This window comes from Chiloscyllium plagiosum, unplaced genomic scaffold (assembly GCF_037043375.1).
Source record: "Chiloscyllium plagiosum isolate Xiang-an unplaced genomic scaffold, Cpla_swu_hap1 HiC_scaffold_4, whole genome shotgun sequence".
Taxonomy (NCBI): Eukaryota; Metazoa; Chordata; class Chondrichthyes; order Orectolobiformes; family Hemiscylliidae; genus Chiloscyllium; species Chiloscyllium plagiosum.
Window position 1 is genome coordinate 60,499,893 of NW_028270142.1, and position 16,446 is coordinate 60,516,338.

A 16,446-nucleotide genomic window follows, 5' to 3' on the forward strand; every position below is an offset into this window, starting at 1 on the left:
TTCAATTAGCCTGAATGTTTAGGCATTCATTTACTGTTTTACAGCTACCTGGTGTCCCTTGGCAACATAGAACACACTTTTGAGTTCCACATGGACACTAATGACTGATTAGTGTTTAATAATAACCTTTAGAGCTGATGGTAGCCCACATACTGTTTGTTTGGTTTTCAGAGGGCAAGAAATAAGTTTCTGTTGTCTAGAATTGGCTAATAATCCTGTATTGAAATAAAAGGAGACAATTTTAAGGATTACTTAATTGAACATCTCTGTTGTAGGGCAAAAGCTGATATCTTTTTTTAAAGCATATTCTGTGGGCTTCTGGCAAAATCTTTATTATACCTTCTTAGTTGCCCAGGCAAAGGTAGTCTGGTTGCATTTTAGGATTTCAACCCAGAAACAATAGTTAGGATGGCATGTGACTTGAAGGTGGTAATGTTTCCACATGCCCGATTGGCAAGTTCTTTAAGGTGATAGATGCGGGTTTGTTTGATGCTGCTGGAGGATTTGCTGAAGCTGCTTTGTAGATAAAACTTCCACGGCCAATCAGTGATTGGGGTGCTGAACAAGCAGATTACTTTGCCCTGGATGTTAGTTTCTTGAGCAGTGCTGATGGCATTTGACTTGTCGCTTATAGAGAAGACTGGGCTGGAGATGATTGTCCTAGGTATGACTCCAAAAAATGGAGATAAAATTCATGACAATATGGAGAAAGTATTAAATGATCATACTCAGTCAAAAGCTGGCTTGATGTCAAGGACAGTCACTCTTCACATCTTTTAGTTCTTCATAGCCTTGGAGCCAGTATGAACCAGTGATATCCAGAGATGTGGAAATCACAATGAGCTTTGGTGAACAGGTTGTTGATGACTGAGTCCTGTTTGGTAACATGATTATCAGCACCTTGCAGGCACGTTGATTGTGACAAGGCCCATATGGCACAATGTTTGTTTGTGGACCGAAGGTAGCTAGGCAGTTCTGTTTTGGCGAGATGAGAGAATAGAGGGGTGGCTCCTTCTGGACCCCAAATCTTCAGTACAACTGGAAGCTTGTTACAGCGCTTTAAACTACTGTTGAAACTTAATTGAATTGTCTGAAGTAGCATTTAAGGATGGTGGCAACCTTGGTGAATGCTGCGACAGATCATTGCCAGTCCCCAAATGTCAAGGCAATGGTTCAAGTGTTTCAGCCTTGGACTGCACCATTGCTGATAATGTAGATGTTTAAGAAAATACCTGATTTTTGTCGTATGTTACTATATGTGGCTGTATGTCGCATAACTTCGACTTGTGGGGTTGCATAGCTGTATATGTAGTATATAACATACCACTCTTATTTATTACGTAAATGTTGCAATTCACCGTTTCCTTAGACCAAAGGGTAAGAAGATCAGAAAGTTACAAGTAATCTGGAAAATGCTGTCCTTCTGGTGCTTATTTCAGTATACTTGTGATTAAATATGGTTTAATTTCAGCCATTTTTCCATTATTAGGGCGTCAACCTCTATGTCAAAAATCTGGATGATGGTATTGATGATGAGCGTCTGCGCAAAGAATTTTCACCATTTGGCACAATTACCAGTGCTAAGGTATTTGTCTATTTTGTTTTCAATTCATAATGTCGTATTAGAAAAGGAAAGATTTAAGCCAGTGTGTTGTAGAGATATATTGGTGGTGAATAACTTTAAGAATTGTTTTAATGTTTTGCTTTAATCTCCGGGCACTAAAGAAATTTGGATGGTACGATTTCCATTAAGAATCTATCCATGAGGCAGACAGAAGGGAAGCTTAAAAGAAACATTTGTGAGAATTAGTCCATTTTGAATACTGCCTGGACAACTGTTTTGATGTTTTCAGTTGATTTAATTTAATGAATGGAATAATTCGTAATCACGGTGAAATAATCTCGATGTTATTTGTACAGGTGATGATGGAGCATGGACGCAGCAAAGGCTTTGGATTTGTTTGTTTCTCCTCACCAGAGGAGGCTACCAAGGCTGTAACAGAGATGAATGGCCGGATCGTGAGCACAAAGCCCTTGTACGTTGCTCTGGCTCAGCGCAAAGAAGAAAGGCAAGCTCATTTGACAAACCAATACATGCAGAGAATGGCGAGCGTCAGAGCTGTGCCAAACCCTGTAATCAATCCTTACCAGCCAGCTCCACCCTCCGGCTACTTCATGGCTGCTATCCCTCCTGTAAGTATATACAATATACCACCTGAAGAGCTGGTGGTGAAATGCACATTTTTTTTATTGGAAGAATATAGTGTTATATAGCATATCAAAAATTAACATGCAATTAGCACCTACTTTTTAAAAACATGATTGATACTAACAAAACCGTTTATTCACAAAAGGCACAGAACCGTGCTGCATACTACCCAGCAGGCCAGCTTGCACAACTTCGACCAAGCCCTCGATGGGCTGCTCAAAGTGTCAGACCACAACGTAAGTGTATCAGCAAGATGGTGGTTTTAATGGATTGTTTTAATCATATGTAAACATTCATGTTGCATGATTATGGCTTAATTCAAGTTTCCTTACTTTCTGTGGAATTGCTTTTGTCTTTGTCAGCATTCCAGAACATGCCTGGTGGTATGCGTCCATCAGGTCCTCGACCACCAGCACTCAGCTCCATGAGACCAACTTCTGCTCAGGTGCCACGTGTCATGAGCACTCAGCGTGTTGGTGAGTTGACTGTATTTTTTTTGTTCTAACGAATTTCAGGGGCACAGGTTGATATGTAGTTTGTGTGACTGCAAAAATTTCTGTTGCAACTTCAGTGTATCTTGGAAACTTGGCAGGAGTCAGTGCTCTCCGTGGTATTGGAAATGATCTGTGGAGAGCTACTGGCCTCAGGCTCACAGCTCTGGAAGGATGTGACCAGCAATGATCCTAGGAAAGGTGCAACTCTGCCCAATTGTGCTTGGTTGCAACTTGAAGGGGAAGTTGTGGTTTATTGATAATGTCACTAGACTAGCAATCTAGAACCCCAGACTATTTTTCTGGGGACATGAATCCCACAGTGGCCTACCATGACATTTCAATTCAATAGAAATTTAGAATTTAAAAAATGGCTAAATGATCATGTAACCGCTGTTAATTTTCATAAAAACCCATCTGATTCACTCATGTCCTTTAGGGGAAGGTAATCTACCACCCGTACCCAGTCTACAAGTGGCTTTAGACCCACAGCAATCTGACTCTTAACTGCTTTCTGAAATGTCTTGGGAAGCCACTCCATTCAAGTGCAATGAGGGGTGGGCAACAAATGATGGCCCATCTAGTGACACCCTACATTCTATGAACAAATTTTTAAAAATAAAATCATGGACTTTCCCAAAGAGGTGATAGTGTTTTTGCTGGTTGGAAAGCAGGCAGTCAGGACCCCTATTGCCTCTTAAATACTATACGGTTACCTTCATTACTGGGTGAGGTCTATAGTTCACTCCAGTAGGTGAGTTGGTAACTCATCTATGTGTCTCCTTAAAAGATGTGGAACAATTGTTTCCTCCCTTTTTAAATTTGTGAAGAGGCCGAGAGATTGGCATTGGCTGCTTGTCCTTCCAAAATGGTGGTAAATGGTTGCTAGTAAGAAAAACCAGTTGTCTTCAATCTCAAACTTAAGCTATTTAGAAGTTAAGTCAGTGTTGTACTGTAGACATGCTAATGAAACTACAGCTGTCTGCAAGCAAACAGCAATTTATTCCATTGCATTATCTGGCCTTGTGTTAAATTTGTAAAAAGTAGAAATCTAAAGGACACCACAGCCTTTAGATTTAGTTTTGATGTTCGGTTTTATAAACTCTCTTTTTCCCACTGATGCCATTTTGAGGCTTGGAGCATATCATGACCCCTTGGTTTGGGGGACTAGGTACACGAAGACCAATCAGAGCATGCTAAGCCATTGCTACCTTGAAAGTACTTAGCTCGTGATCCCATTTTGGGATTCTGAGGCATAGAAATGTAAAAGCACTGTTTTGAAAAGTACTCTTAAGCTCTGATCAGTTTTATCACTATACTCAAAATGGAACACATCTGCATTTTGAAAATTGCACTTGATATTTATTTATTGTCTTGAGCATTTAAGATGGTGATGATTATCTCTCATTTCCATTGAAAGAGAATATCACTTAATTGAGCACAATTTTATCTATCATTTGCTAATCTCGTCCTGGTTCATTGCTGTCTTAACATGAGTGAAAAGCTCTCCTGGATTGTAGCCCTTCTCAAATGCTACGCTAATATTTCAGTACATTGCTTAGAGCTATGGTGTTTCATTGAGTTAGAGCAGTAATTGCATTTTTGAAGTGCTTTGACAGCCTCTGTTGCGAAAATTTGAGTCAAAATGGTACGCAAGGGATTTCCCTTTAGTCTGAGATAAATGAAGACGAATCGTGTACACGGCTGTGTTTCAGGATGATTACACTTTTCTCTCGGGTGGTGCGTGCCTGTTAGTCTTAAGTATTCCTCAAAATGAGGAAGACAATTCAGTGGGTTGTTAAATAGTTATCCAAAAATTAGCTATTTTTAGTACTTGGTATCAAAACCAGTCCATTTGATTTGCCAGAGTATCTGTACTCTTAGCTGAATGGAATATCATTTAATTTTCCAACGTTATATGTTGTCTTCAGTTCTTTTGTGTTGAATTTTGTTTTGAATTAGCCTGTCAATATTTTGCTTCATATTATTTTGTGGTAGCTCAGACCATTACGGACAAAGGATTTTGAGAATTTTGGACTTTTGGGAGTGTTTTATCTTTATTATTTTGTAAGCCAACACAGCAACACAGACAATGGGACCTCGCCCTGGTGCTACTGCTCCTGGTGTCCGTTCGTTTACACAGTACAAATATGCTGCAGGAGTACGCAATCCTCAACAGCATCTAAATGCTCAGCCTCCAGTTGCTATGCAACAGGTATGTAGACTATGTTCTTACTCCCAAATAGTTATGCTGCAATGTATTGTAAATTAAGCTGTCCAAGTTTATGGAACACATGATCAGTACACAAATGAAGTCTAATCTGAAAGCTGTTATAATTCAGTACTGCCCTGACAGCCATTATCTCTTTCATGTGGATGAACCTGAAACATCCTAATATGTATCCATTCAAGTGTCAGTCTTGGTTACTGGTATCAGTTCCATGAATCAGAAAGTTGTGTGTTAGTGCTTTGCTACACTGACTTGAGCGCGTTTTCTAGATTGACAACTATGGAAGTGGTCTTCTAAGGACTTTTTGAATATTTTAATGAATCTGGATAAAATAGGTTGCCAGTTTAAAGCTTCTGTGTGCTTGTTTCAAATAGTGTAAAATTGTCTATGTTAGCTCAATATTGGCATCTTAATTGTTAACTCATTCCATACATTCATTGGCTTTAGTTATAATGGCTATTTGTGCTGATTCTTGAGCTGTTCTCCCAGTTTAAGTACATTCTGGTAACAACAAACTTCTATAATCAAGCCTTCCCCAGTGCTACCTGCAACCCCTTACTGACCACAAAGCATGGAAATAATGAAACAACAAATGCTGGAGATCACAGAGGCTCAGGCAGTATTCATGGAGACAGCAAGCAAGCTGATGTGAAGAGTCATTTAGACTGACCTACTGTGATCTACAACATTTATTTTCATAGATTCCAGCACCTGCAGTGATTTGCTCCCACATGCAGGTAATGAATTGCAGTTGTTTGTGAGGGTGATTAAAGGGCAGTTTGATCTCTGAATTTGCTTTTTCCGAAATATAGTAATTATCTGAAGATGATATGACTTGAAAACTTCATAGGATAAATGTTCTCCCTTTTCAGCCTGCAGTTCATGTACAAGGCCAAGAACCCTTGACTGCCTCCATGTTGGCTGCTGCCCCTCCCCAAGAACAGAAGCAGATGCTGGGTAAGAATCCAATTAATTGTTAAGAGACAACATGAAATTGTTCTTTCTCTGTAATGGCAAGCAAGATTTATGTAAGGCAGAGGTGACCATTGCACCTTATCATGTGTTAGTTGTAATAGAATAGTAATTATAGTTAAACCAGTGGCATTCAAGAACATAAGAAATAGGAGAAGACTACGTGGCCCATTAGGCCTTTTCTACCATCTGTATGATCACGACTAATTTTGGGTTTCATTCAACTCAACTTTCTTGCCTGCACTCCATCTCTCTTAATTCAGACTCTATAGCGACTTAAGTATATGCAATGGTGACACATCAGAACTCTGGAGTAGAGAATTCTAGCTGTTCAAAACAGTTGTTGAGAGAAGATAATTAACTCCTTATCCTGAGATTGCACCTATGTTTTAGATTTTCCAGCCAACAAAAACCCATTATCTATCCTGTCAGAGCCCTGCAGAAATTTGAATGCTTCAGTGAGATCACTTGTTCTTCTAAAATTGAGCGTATATATAGATTTGATTTACTCAGTGTCTCATTATAGGATAACCCTCATCCCAGTAGAGTGATGATGTGGACATAGTGCTACAGGAGCTTAAATTGAGAAACATTGAACTGGTTAAGGAAGTATTATGCAACATGTATCCATGCTGTATGTGACTACCTTTTGTAATATTTGATGCTGACACAAATTACTAAAGAGCAAAGTGTTTAATTTCCCACTAATGTTCAGCTTGATTGCAATAAAGCTGAATAAATCTGGAGTATAGGTGATTGGGATATCCATGAGATTTGAGGTGTATTTCTAAATCAGGTTGTATAAAAATGCTTAACATGAGGCTGGTTTTTGCATTGTGCTCAGTTATTCAGTGAAATATTGCCTTGCAGGTGAGCGCCTTTTCCCCTTGATTCAGAATATGCACCCAAGTTTGGCAGGTAAAATCACTGGAATGCTTCTCGAGATAGACAACTCTGAATTGCTTCATATGTTAGAGTCACCAGAATCTCTGCGCTCCAAGGTAAATCTGATGCCTTTGTTTATACCGAAAGTAACATCTATATTGTGATGTTTGTTGTTACAATTTAATAGTTGCTATAGGAATGTTGAAAATGTGCCTTCACATTTTCCAGTTTTCAGATTTTTCTACCACAAATTTGAATAGTATTTGCCATTTCTACAGTTATGTGACTGTAGTATCACACAATGCAATGATTGTTTTGACTTTTCTAATTCAGGTTGACGAAGCTGTTGCTGTACTGCAGGCCCATCAGGCAAAAGAGGCTGCACAGAAAGTAGTTGTGCCAAATGCTGCAGGTGTTTAAATTTTTCAGGTGAGCACTGATTGAGGATATATTTTCCACAAAAGAACTGATATTTGATGACAATATATTGCTTCAGATTTTTAACTTGACAGCAACTCCTTCATAAAATATGGCAGCTTAGTCCATGTTCACTTTATGTAGTGCTGGGTAAAATCGGATATGGAACCTGGTGCCAAGTTCTTTTATATGTAACTGCAATTAATTCGTCCATTTTAGTTTAATCATTGAAATGTAGAGTCATAGAGATGTACAGCATGGAAACAGACCCTTTGGTCCAACCTATCCATGCCAACCAGATATCCCAACCCAATCTAGTCCCACCTGCGAGCACCCGGCCCATATCTCTCCAACCCCTTCCTATTAATATACCCATCCTTTTAAATGTTGTAATTGAGCCAAAATAATTGAGAAATTCCCCAATCACTGCGGGCACGTGCTGGGAAGTTGATAACTGGAGTTATTTTTTCTGGAATTTTGTAGCATGTTTTTATTCAAGTCTCTGTTTCATTTTCCTTTAGTGTGAAATTACCAAAATCTGCTTATTTCTTTGCAGTGATGTGCCCATTTGTTTAATTAAAATTTTGCAAACCTGTTAAGAAATATTCATTAGATTAAAATGTTAAGATGAAATTAAGTTGAAAGAATGAATACGCAAAATAATTCTACTTCTATTTTTCCTTGTAGGAGGAGGACCATGAAGCTTGCATTTATTGAAGAAAAAAATTTAAACATTGGAAAAAGCTAAAAAATTTTAAAACATCGCAAAACAAAAAATGTATACAAAAAAAGAAAGGAAACCTCTAAGCTTATGAAACAAAGTCACTGCCAGGTCTGGCATAAGTGATGCTAGTCCTAGACTTAATGGGAAAATAACAAAAAAAATTGTAAAATGAAAAGTTTTCTAGGCCGGGGTAGGTGTTTTATGGACAGAAACGTTGTTTGCATTCCTTTCTTTAAAGTTTTGTAATCCATTACTGTGGAAATGCTCAGCAGATCCACACTGTTTTTAGTTAGCAGTGTGTTTGATGGTTGAGCATTAGAAACTGAAACGGAACGTTTGGATTATAGAATGCTTGCTTTAATAAAAATGCTAAATAATAATGTGTGGTTCTTGTTTCATGTTACACTTGAATTAAATTCTTTTGGTAGTAAGTGTTCTAAAATCTTTGATTATAGTTAAATGAATAAAAATAATTTGCTTGATTGAACAAAGGCCCATTTTCCAAAGAGTTTATGACACCCCATCTTCTACAACCATAGTAGCTACTTGTTGATATTTTCTTTTGGAGTATTCATATTCATTGAAGGTGTCAGTATAGAATGACAGAATCCAACATCTTGACTTGTGTGAAAATTGGAAACCATCAGTAGTTGTCCCTCTTTGTCAGTCTTGCTGTCAATCTATAAAATAAAATGCTTGGAATACAGCATCATTCAAATTTTATGAAAAGGATGCATCTACCAGCTTTTTTTAGAGTAGAATTCTAAATTTCATTGGTAAATACAATGCATCGGGAAATAAACCATTTTAAATTCCTGAAGAAGGGCTTATGCCCGAAACATCCATTCTCCTGTTCCCTGGATGCTGCCTGACCTGCTGCGCTTTTCCAGCAACACATTTTCAGCTAAATTCAATTAGCAGCAGCCCTGAAAGTCTAAGCATTTATTTTTCCTTTCATTATTTCCATGTTATGGTCAGGTTTATGATAGCTCCAACCATTGTTTACAATTTTTATTGTGTTACAGGTGTTCTAAATGTTGCACAATTAAAAATGATGACCAGTATTCGATACTAAATTCTTGAACAGGTTTCTGGAAATCCCTTGAACAGTGTAGATCTTTGTATGCCTTACTACATGCTGACAAACTGTTTTGAGTAGTTACCTGGGCTTGATGTATCCCTGTTATGGCAGTATAACCCAAGATATTGTTTGGTATTTAAGTGACATATGTTGTCAGTATTATGAAGTGATTTCTACATCAGTAATCAGGTTATAGAGATCCAAAACACTGAAATCTAGATTTCAAATCTGAACATCTTTCAGTGATAAGATGGAAATATTAGACTTTAATACCACAGTCTGGTCGAATCAAAAGGGAAAATGTGCCTGTTTTGGGTTTTCTGGAAGATGTGCATTCCCGTTTAGTGGAGCTGGAAAAAGCAGTCCTGGAAAGCTATTTAAAATGTCACTACTTCCTGTGTAGCTGCCACATGTGCTAAACAAACCAGATTTTGGAATATCTGGGGGCTCCATCTGTGACCAGTCTTTCATGATCATACAGAACTGATCTAATTTGCTAATGTGAAAGGGAGAAATCAAGGTAGTCCAGTTTGTGCTATTTTGCGTGGTATTGTTATACCAAATACTTACATGGTAAGACTAAGTTTAAAATGGGTAAACCAAAGTATCAAGATACTTATGAAGCTTTTGAGGGATAGGGTCAACTTTTCTTTTGGCAAATATAAAAAAGTGACTGGGGCCCTGTTTCAATGTGTCCAATACAATTGGGAAATACGGCCAATTTTGTTTTATTGAAAAGGTTTTTATTTTTATAAAATTACAAAAATAACAATCAGTATAATAATTACAATAAACTAACTACTACACTATAAAACATTTTTTTAAAAAAGCTGCCATACCACAATTCTAAATAATTGAGCATTTTGCTCAATCAGCACAACCCCCCACCCCAAAGCTCCCCATCATCAGGAGCATCAGTTAGCATACCCTGTGTTTATTCAGAATTCTTCCTCTGGGCACCTGGATCTCGTGGCTGAGCAAAAGCCCTTGTTAATATGGCTGACCAAATCTGCTTCAAGATTAGATTAGATTAGATTACTTACAGTGTGGAAACAGGCCCTTCGGCCCAACAAGTCCACACCGACCCGCCGAAGCGCAACCCACCCATACCCCTACATTTACCCCCTTTAACCTAACACTATGGGCAATTTAGCATAGCCAATTCACCTAACCCGCACATCTTTGTGACTTTGTGATGGTTTTGTAGAAAAATTCTGTTTTCTGGTGCACCACACTTGTAAGGAAGTCTAGGAGGATGTATTCCATAACTGGCAGGTCCAAAGAGCTTTGAGACCATCTCATCAAAATGTTCTTCCTCACACAATATATAAAAATATTAAATAGCTTTTCCCCATGCTCATCTTATGCAGGCCCAGGACAAGAGACACCGGATCTACCTTGACCTCACAGTCCCCAGGACCCCCTCCATGACATTTGCTATAGTGACCCAATACTTGCAAAGCCTGTGGCATGACCACAAACAATGGGCAAGAGTACTAAAACCTATTTTGCATTTGGGGCACAGTGGAGATGCTCCCTCACAAGCCGCTCTGGGGCCAGATGAACCCTATGAAGGACTTTCATCTGTATAACATGCATTCTGTTGCAAATGGAGATCTTTCTCTCGTTCTCCCAAATGTCAGTATTTCGAGGCACCACCTTCCAGTAAATGGTAAGGGGTGCTAATCTGGAGAGTACCTGTAGTCTGAAGAACTCTCCTCTCTACTTCTGATTGATTCTTATAGGTCTGACGTATAGCCACCTTCTGGATAATGTCCCTAACCTGAAACTAACGAAAGAGCTGGGTAATTCATACTTGCAACTCAACTGATCGAAGGACAATCATGACCTCCCCCTTAAATAAATCTCCCAGACAAAAGACTCCTCTCCACGCCCGTAACTTAAAACTAGAGTCCGTCCAACCTTGGCTGAAATCCTGATATTCCTACTACAGGAATAAGAAAGGAGATTTTAGATAAGCTGCCTTTGTTGCATCGCTTTCCACACTTTAACTGTATTGATGACAATTGGGTTTCAACAATACACCATGACTGTCCTCACCCATGAATAACAGATTAATAAGGGGGTACTTCGCCTGGACGGCCTCGATACCCAGTCATATTGACCTCTGGTCAATAGTAGGGAGCTTATTTGATACCTCAATATCTGGAAGGTTTACCACCACCACCTCCACATTCCCCAGGGAAGCTGCAGTTTGGTAAGCTTAAATGAGAGGCTACCTTTGATACCAAATAAAAGAACCTAGCCAACAATTAAGTGTCAGCAACGTTTGCCTAGGCAACAGCAGAGGGAGCATTTGCATGGGATAGAATAAGAAAGGAAGAACATTAATTTTAATAAGAGCTATTCAGCCTAACCAAGATATTGGAAGAATCTCCCAACACTGAAGATCCTGCCTTAACTTATCTAGCAATATCTTGATCAGATGGGCCAATGGACTGAGAAGTGGCAGATGGAATTTAATTTCGATAAATGTGAGGTGCTGCATTTTGGGAAAGCAAATCTTAGCAGAACTTATACACTTAATGGTAAGGTCCTAGGGAGTGTTGCTGAACAAAGAGACCTTGGCATGCAGGTAGATAGGATAGTGAAGGTGGTGTTTGGTATGCTTTCCTTTATAGGTCAGAGTATTGAGTACAGGAGTTGGGAGGTCATGTTGCGGCTGTACTGGACGTTGGTTAGGCCACTATTGGAATATTGCATGCAATTCTGGTCTCTTTCCTATCGGAAAGATGTTGTGAAACTTGAAAGGGTTCAGAAAAGATTAATAAGAATGTTGCCAGGGTTGGAGGATTTGAGCTATCGGGAGAGGTTGAATAGACTAGGGGTGTTTTCCTTGGCCTGTTGGAGGCTGAGGGGTGACCCTGTAGAGGTTTATAAAATCATGAGTGGCATGGATAGCATAAATAGACAAAAGTTTTTTTTCCCTGGGCATAGGTTTAGGGTGAGGGGGAAAAATATAGAAGAGACATAAGGGCAATGTTTTCACACAGAGGGTGGTACGTGTATGGAATGAGCTGCAAGAGGAAGTGGTGGAGGCTGGTACAGTTGCAACATTTAAAAAGCATCTGGATGTGTATCTGAATACGAAGGGTTTGGAGGGATATGGGCTGGGTGCTGGCAGGTGGGACTAGATTGGGTTGGGATATCTGGTTGGCATGGACAAGTTGGACCGAAGGGTCTGTTTCCATGCTGTACATCTCTATGACTATGACACTAAATGCATAAAGTTAGCCTTCTCGAACTGGTCAAAGGCAGGTGTAATGAAAATGCCTAGGTACAGAAAACCTCCCTTTGACCACCTGAAAGGGAATCGGATTTCACCTTCGAGATCGGTAGTCCAAGACCCCCACGGGCATGGCCTCTGACTTCATAAAATTAATTTTATATCCCGAGAAAGAGCCAAATACGTTGATACGTTGTATTAAATGTGGCACAGACACTGCCAGGTTTAATAGGAAAAGGAGAACATCACCTACATAGAGTGTGATCTTACGTTCCTCTGAACCCACCTCCAGAGCAATCATATTGGGGTCCCTCTGGATAGCCTCTGCCAACGGCTCAATCACCAGAGTGAACAATAGTAGTGAAAGAGGACAACCTTGTCAGCTGCCTCTACCGATACTAAGATTATTAGATCTTATGGCATTAGTAAGGACTGCTGCCATAGGATCACTATATATTACTTCCACCCATCTGATTAAAAACCCTACTGAGACCAAACCGCTCCAGAACATAAAAAAGATACAGCCACTCCACCTGGTCAAGCACCTTATCCACATCAAGGGAGACCACCAAGCCTGGAATCAACCTCTGTGGACACACCTGGACCATATTTAGTACTCTTCTAATGTTATTACAGGATCTACAGCCTGCCCCAAGAGCTGTGATTCGCTGTAATTTAATTACGATGGCCTATCGAAGTATGCGATCTCGGCTGCCTTCAGCTGGGTCTCGAGCAGACATTGCTGCTCTCTCCTCTGTCGTTTCTGAGTACCTGAATAAGAGATGATTATACCCCTTGCGTAGGCCTTGGCAATCTCCCAAAGCACAGAATGGTTACTGGCTGTGCCCGAGTTGATATCCAAAAACGCTTTAAACTCCCGCAAGAATTATTCGATAAACTTACTATCCTTAAGGAGAAGGATTCTGGGTAATCCAAGATGGAGGATGGGAAAAATTTCTGGCTGTAACAGGCTGCTCCTTTTTTGAGGTATTTTAGGTGTTAGAGGTGATTTCCTTGAATTCCAGGTGCAGCAATTACTGTTTTATATGCTGTCGCATTGTTTTGGAATTTTGGAGAAGGTACAGTGGTTCAACAGTTAGCACTGCTGCCTCACAGCGAGAGGCACCCAGGTTCAATTCCTGCTTCGGGCGACTGTGTGAAGTTTGCATATTCTCCCTGTGTCTGCGTGGGTTTGCTCTGGTTTCTTCCCACAGTGCAGGTCAGGTGAATTGATCATACTAAATGGCCCATAGTGTCAGGTTCATTACACAGAGGGAAATGGGTCTGGGTGGGTTACTCTTCGGAGGGTCGGTGTGATCTTGTTGGGCCAAAGGACTTGTTTCCACGCTGTAGGGAATCTTATCTAAAATGGCACCTTTAATAGGGAGAGGAACAGACGAAAGCAGCACATGGTCAGATCAGTGCAGAAGAGAGAGTGAGAAAGAAACCACACTGCTAACTTACACAGCAGTGAACCTGTGCTGTTACTGCCTTTGCTGTTTGAATTCATGTATCACTGGACATCGGAGTGCATCTAGGAAAATTAACAAACAGTAAAATTCACAACCAACCAATCCTGGAGGAACCTGTTTGGAAGAGGTCACAGCATAGAGACAGAAAAGTGAATAGTTTGAAGTGTGGCCTTGCAGTAAGTCTGCAATAGCGAGTAGAGTGGATTCTTTCTTGATTATATGTTTTATTGAGTATGCCTCTAGATTAAACTTAAAAATATAAGCCTTAAGTATTAAGTTAGCCTGGAGCAGCGTTTTGTAGAGGAATAAGATGGTGCTATTTTCTGGGTCTACAGATTGGAAGGAGCAAAAATGGCACTTAATACAGTGATATGCTCTTCTTGTCAGATGTGGGAGTTTAGGGAAAGTTTACGTGTTACTGAGGATTATATCTGCAATAAATGCCATTGGTTGCGAATGCTATCAGATCAAATGGATCATTTGGAGTGACAGTTAGAGGCAGTGAGGAATTTACAAGAGCAAGGAATGTGATGGATGGTAGTTATAGGAAGGGAGAAAAGTCGCAGATACAGTCAAATAGATGGGTTAACTCCAGGAAAGTTAAGAGAGGTAGGCAGGTAGTGTAGGAGTCTTCTGTGGCTATCCCCATTTCAAACAAGTATGCTGTTTTGGAAAATGTAGGGGGTGATGGGTTCTCAGGGGAACATAACACGAACAGCCATGTTTCTGGTATTGAGACCAGCTCTAATGCAACAAGGGGTACGTCAGGTTCCAAGAGATCAATTGTGTTAGGGGACACTCTAGTCTGAGACACAGACAGATGTTTCTGTGGCCAGCAACGAAAAAACAGAATGGTGTGTTGCTTCCCTGGTGCCAGGATCAAGGATGTTTCAGGGAGAGTGCAGAATGTTCTCAAGGGGAAGAGGGCCCAGCAGGAGGTCATTGTACACATTGGAACCAACGACATAGGAAGAGCAAAGGACGAGATTCTGAAAGGACGATATAAAGAATTAGGGCAGGAATTTAAAAAGGAGGTCCTCGAGAGTAGTAATATCTGGATTACTCCCGGTGCTACGAACTAGGATAGGAATAGGAGGAGAGAGCAGATGAATGCGTGGTTGAATCTCTACTGCAGTATAAGTGACCTGTCCAAGAAGGACGGATTGCAACTGAATTGGAAGGGGACTAATATACTGGCGGGAGATTTGCTAGAGCTGCTATGGAGGATTTAAACTAGTAAAGCGGCTGGGGGAGGTAAGCGGTGAGACCCAGGGAGATACTGAGGAAAGAGATCAATCTGAGACTGGTACTGTTGGGAACAAAGGTGAGTCAAGCATTCAAGGCAGGCAAGGACAAAGCAGAGAACAAGGTAGGACTGATTAATTAAACTGCATCTACTTCAATGCAAGAAGCCTAACAGGGAAGGCAGATGAACTCAGGGCATGGTTAGGTACAGGGAACTGGGATATCATAGCAATTACAGAAACGTGGCTCAGGGATGGACAGGACTGGCAGCTTAATGTTCCAGGATACAAATGCTACAGAAGGACAGAAAGGCAGACAGAAAGGGGGCGTGGTGTGTTTGATAAGATATAACATTCCAACTGTACTGAGGGAGGATATTCCTGGAAATACATTCAGGGACGTTATTTGGGTGGAACTCAGAAATAAGAAAGGGATGATCACCTTATTCAGATTGTATTATAGACCCCTAATAGTTAGCAGGAAATTGAGAAACAAATTTGTAAGGAAATCACAGTTATCTGTAAGAATAATAAGGTGGTTCTGGTAGTGGATTTTAACGTTCCAAACATAGACTGGGACTGCCATAGTGTTAAGGGTTTAGATAGAGTGTTAAGCGTATACAAGAAAATTTTCTGATTCAATATGTAGATGTACCTACTAGAGAAGGTGCAAACCTTGACCTACTCTTGGGCAATAAGGCAGGGCAGCTGACTGAGGTGTCAGTGGGGGAGCACTTTGAGGCTAGTGACCATAATTCTATTAGTTTTAAAATAGTGATAGAAAAGGACAGGCCAGATCTAAAAGTTGAAGTTCTAAATTGGAGAAAGGCTAATTTTGACGGTATTAGGCAAGAACCTTTCAAAAGCTGATTGGGCACAGATGTTTGCAGGTAAAGGGATGGCTGGAAAACGGGAAACCTTCAGAAATGAGATAATGAGAATTCAGAGAAGGATATTTCTGTTAGGGTGAAAGGAAAGGCTGGTAGGTATAGAGAATGCTAGATGACTAAAGAAATTGAGGGTTTAGTTAAGAACAAGAAGAAAGCATATGTCAGGTACAGTCAGGATAGATTGAGTGAATCCTTAGAAGAGTACAAAGGCAGTAGGAGTATACTCAAAAGGGAAATCAGGAGGGCAAAAAGGGGACATGAGATAGCTTTGGCAAATAGAGTTAAGGAGAATCCAAAGGGTTTTTGTAAATTCATTAAGGACAAAGGGGTAACTAGTGAGAGAACAGGGCCCCTCAAACATCAGCCTTTGTGTGGAGCTACAGAAGATGGGGGAGATACTAAACAAGTATTTTGCATCAGGATAAAAGGGTAACTAGTGAGAGAACAGGGCCCCTCAAACATCAGCCTTCGTGTAGAGCCACAGGAGATGGGGAGATACTAAATGAGTATTTTGCATCAGTATTTACTGTGGATAAGGACATGGAAGATATAGAATGTAGGGAAACAGATGGTGACATCTCGAA

General features: G+C 40.2%; 1 protein-coding gene and 1 long non-coding RNA gene across 6 annotated transcripts in view; one reads left to right on the plus strand and one right to left on the minus strand.

The window, feature by feature from the left end:
* The window catches only part of LOC122549152 (polyadenylate-binding protein 1), a 27,604-nt gene extending 19,296 nt beyond the window's left edge, over positions 1 to 8,308 (plus strand). For 3 of the 5 annotated variants that reach the window (XM_087986283.1, XM_043688494.2, XM_043688496.2), the window contains exons 7-15: positions 1,490 to 1,585; positions 1,921 to 2,193; positions 2,355 to 2,445; positions 2,572 to 2,685; positions 4,773 to 4,915; positions 5,803 to 5,887; positions 6,773 to 6,903; positions 7,121 to 7,216; positions 7,892 to 8,308. In XM_087986283.1, coding sequence (XP_087842409.1) covers positions 1,490 to 1,585; positions 1,921 to 2,193; positions 2,355 to 2,445; positions 2,572 to 2,685; positions 4,773 to 4,915; positions 5,803 to 5,887; positions 6,773 to 6,903; positions 7,121 to 7,207 — 1,020 coding nt within the window. In that variant the 3' untranslated portion in view covers positions 7,208 to 7,216; positions 7,892 to 8,308. The remainder of the gene's footprint in view (positions 1 to 1,489; positions 1,586 to 1,920; positions 2,194 to 2,354; positions 2,446 to 2,571; positions 2,686 to 4,772; positions 4,916 to 5,802; positions 5,888 to 6,772; positions 6,904 to 7,120; positions 7,217 to 7,891) is intronic. The other 2 variants (XM_043688495.2, XM_043688497.2) reach the window with 1 other exon arrangement.
* LOC122549155 (uncharacterized) overlaps positions 7,890 to 16,446 on the minus strand; it is a 30,616-nt gene continuing 22,059 nt past the window's right edge. The window contains exon 3 of the long non-coding RNA XR_006311433.2: positions 7,890 to 8,608. This is a non-coding gene — a long non-coding RNA (uncharacterized LOC122549155). The remainder of the gene's footprint in view (positions 8,609 to 16,446) is intronic.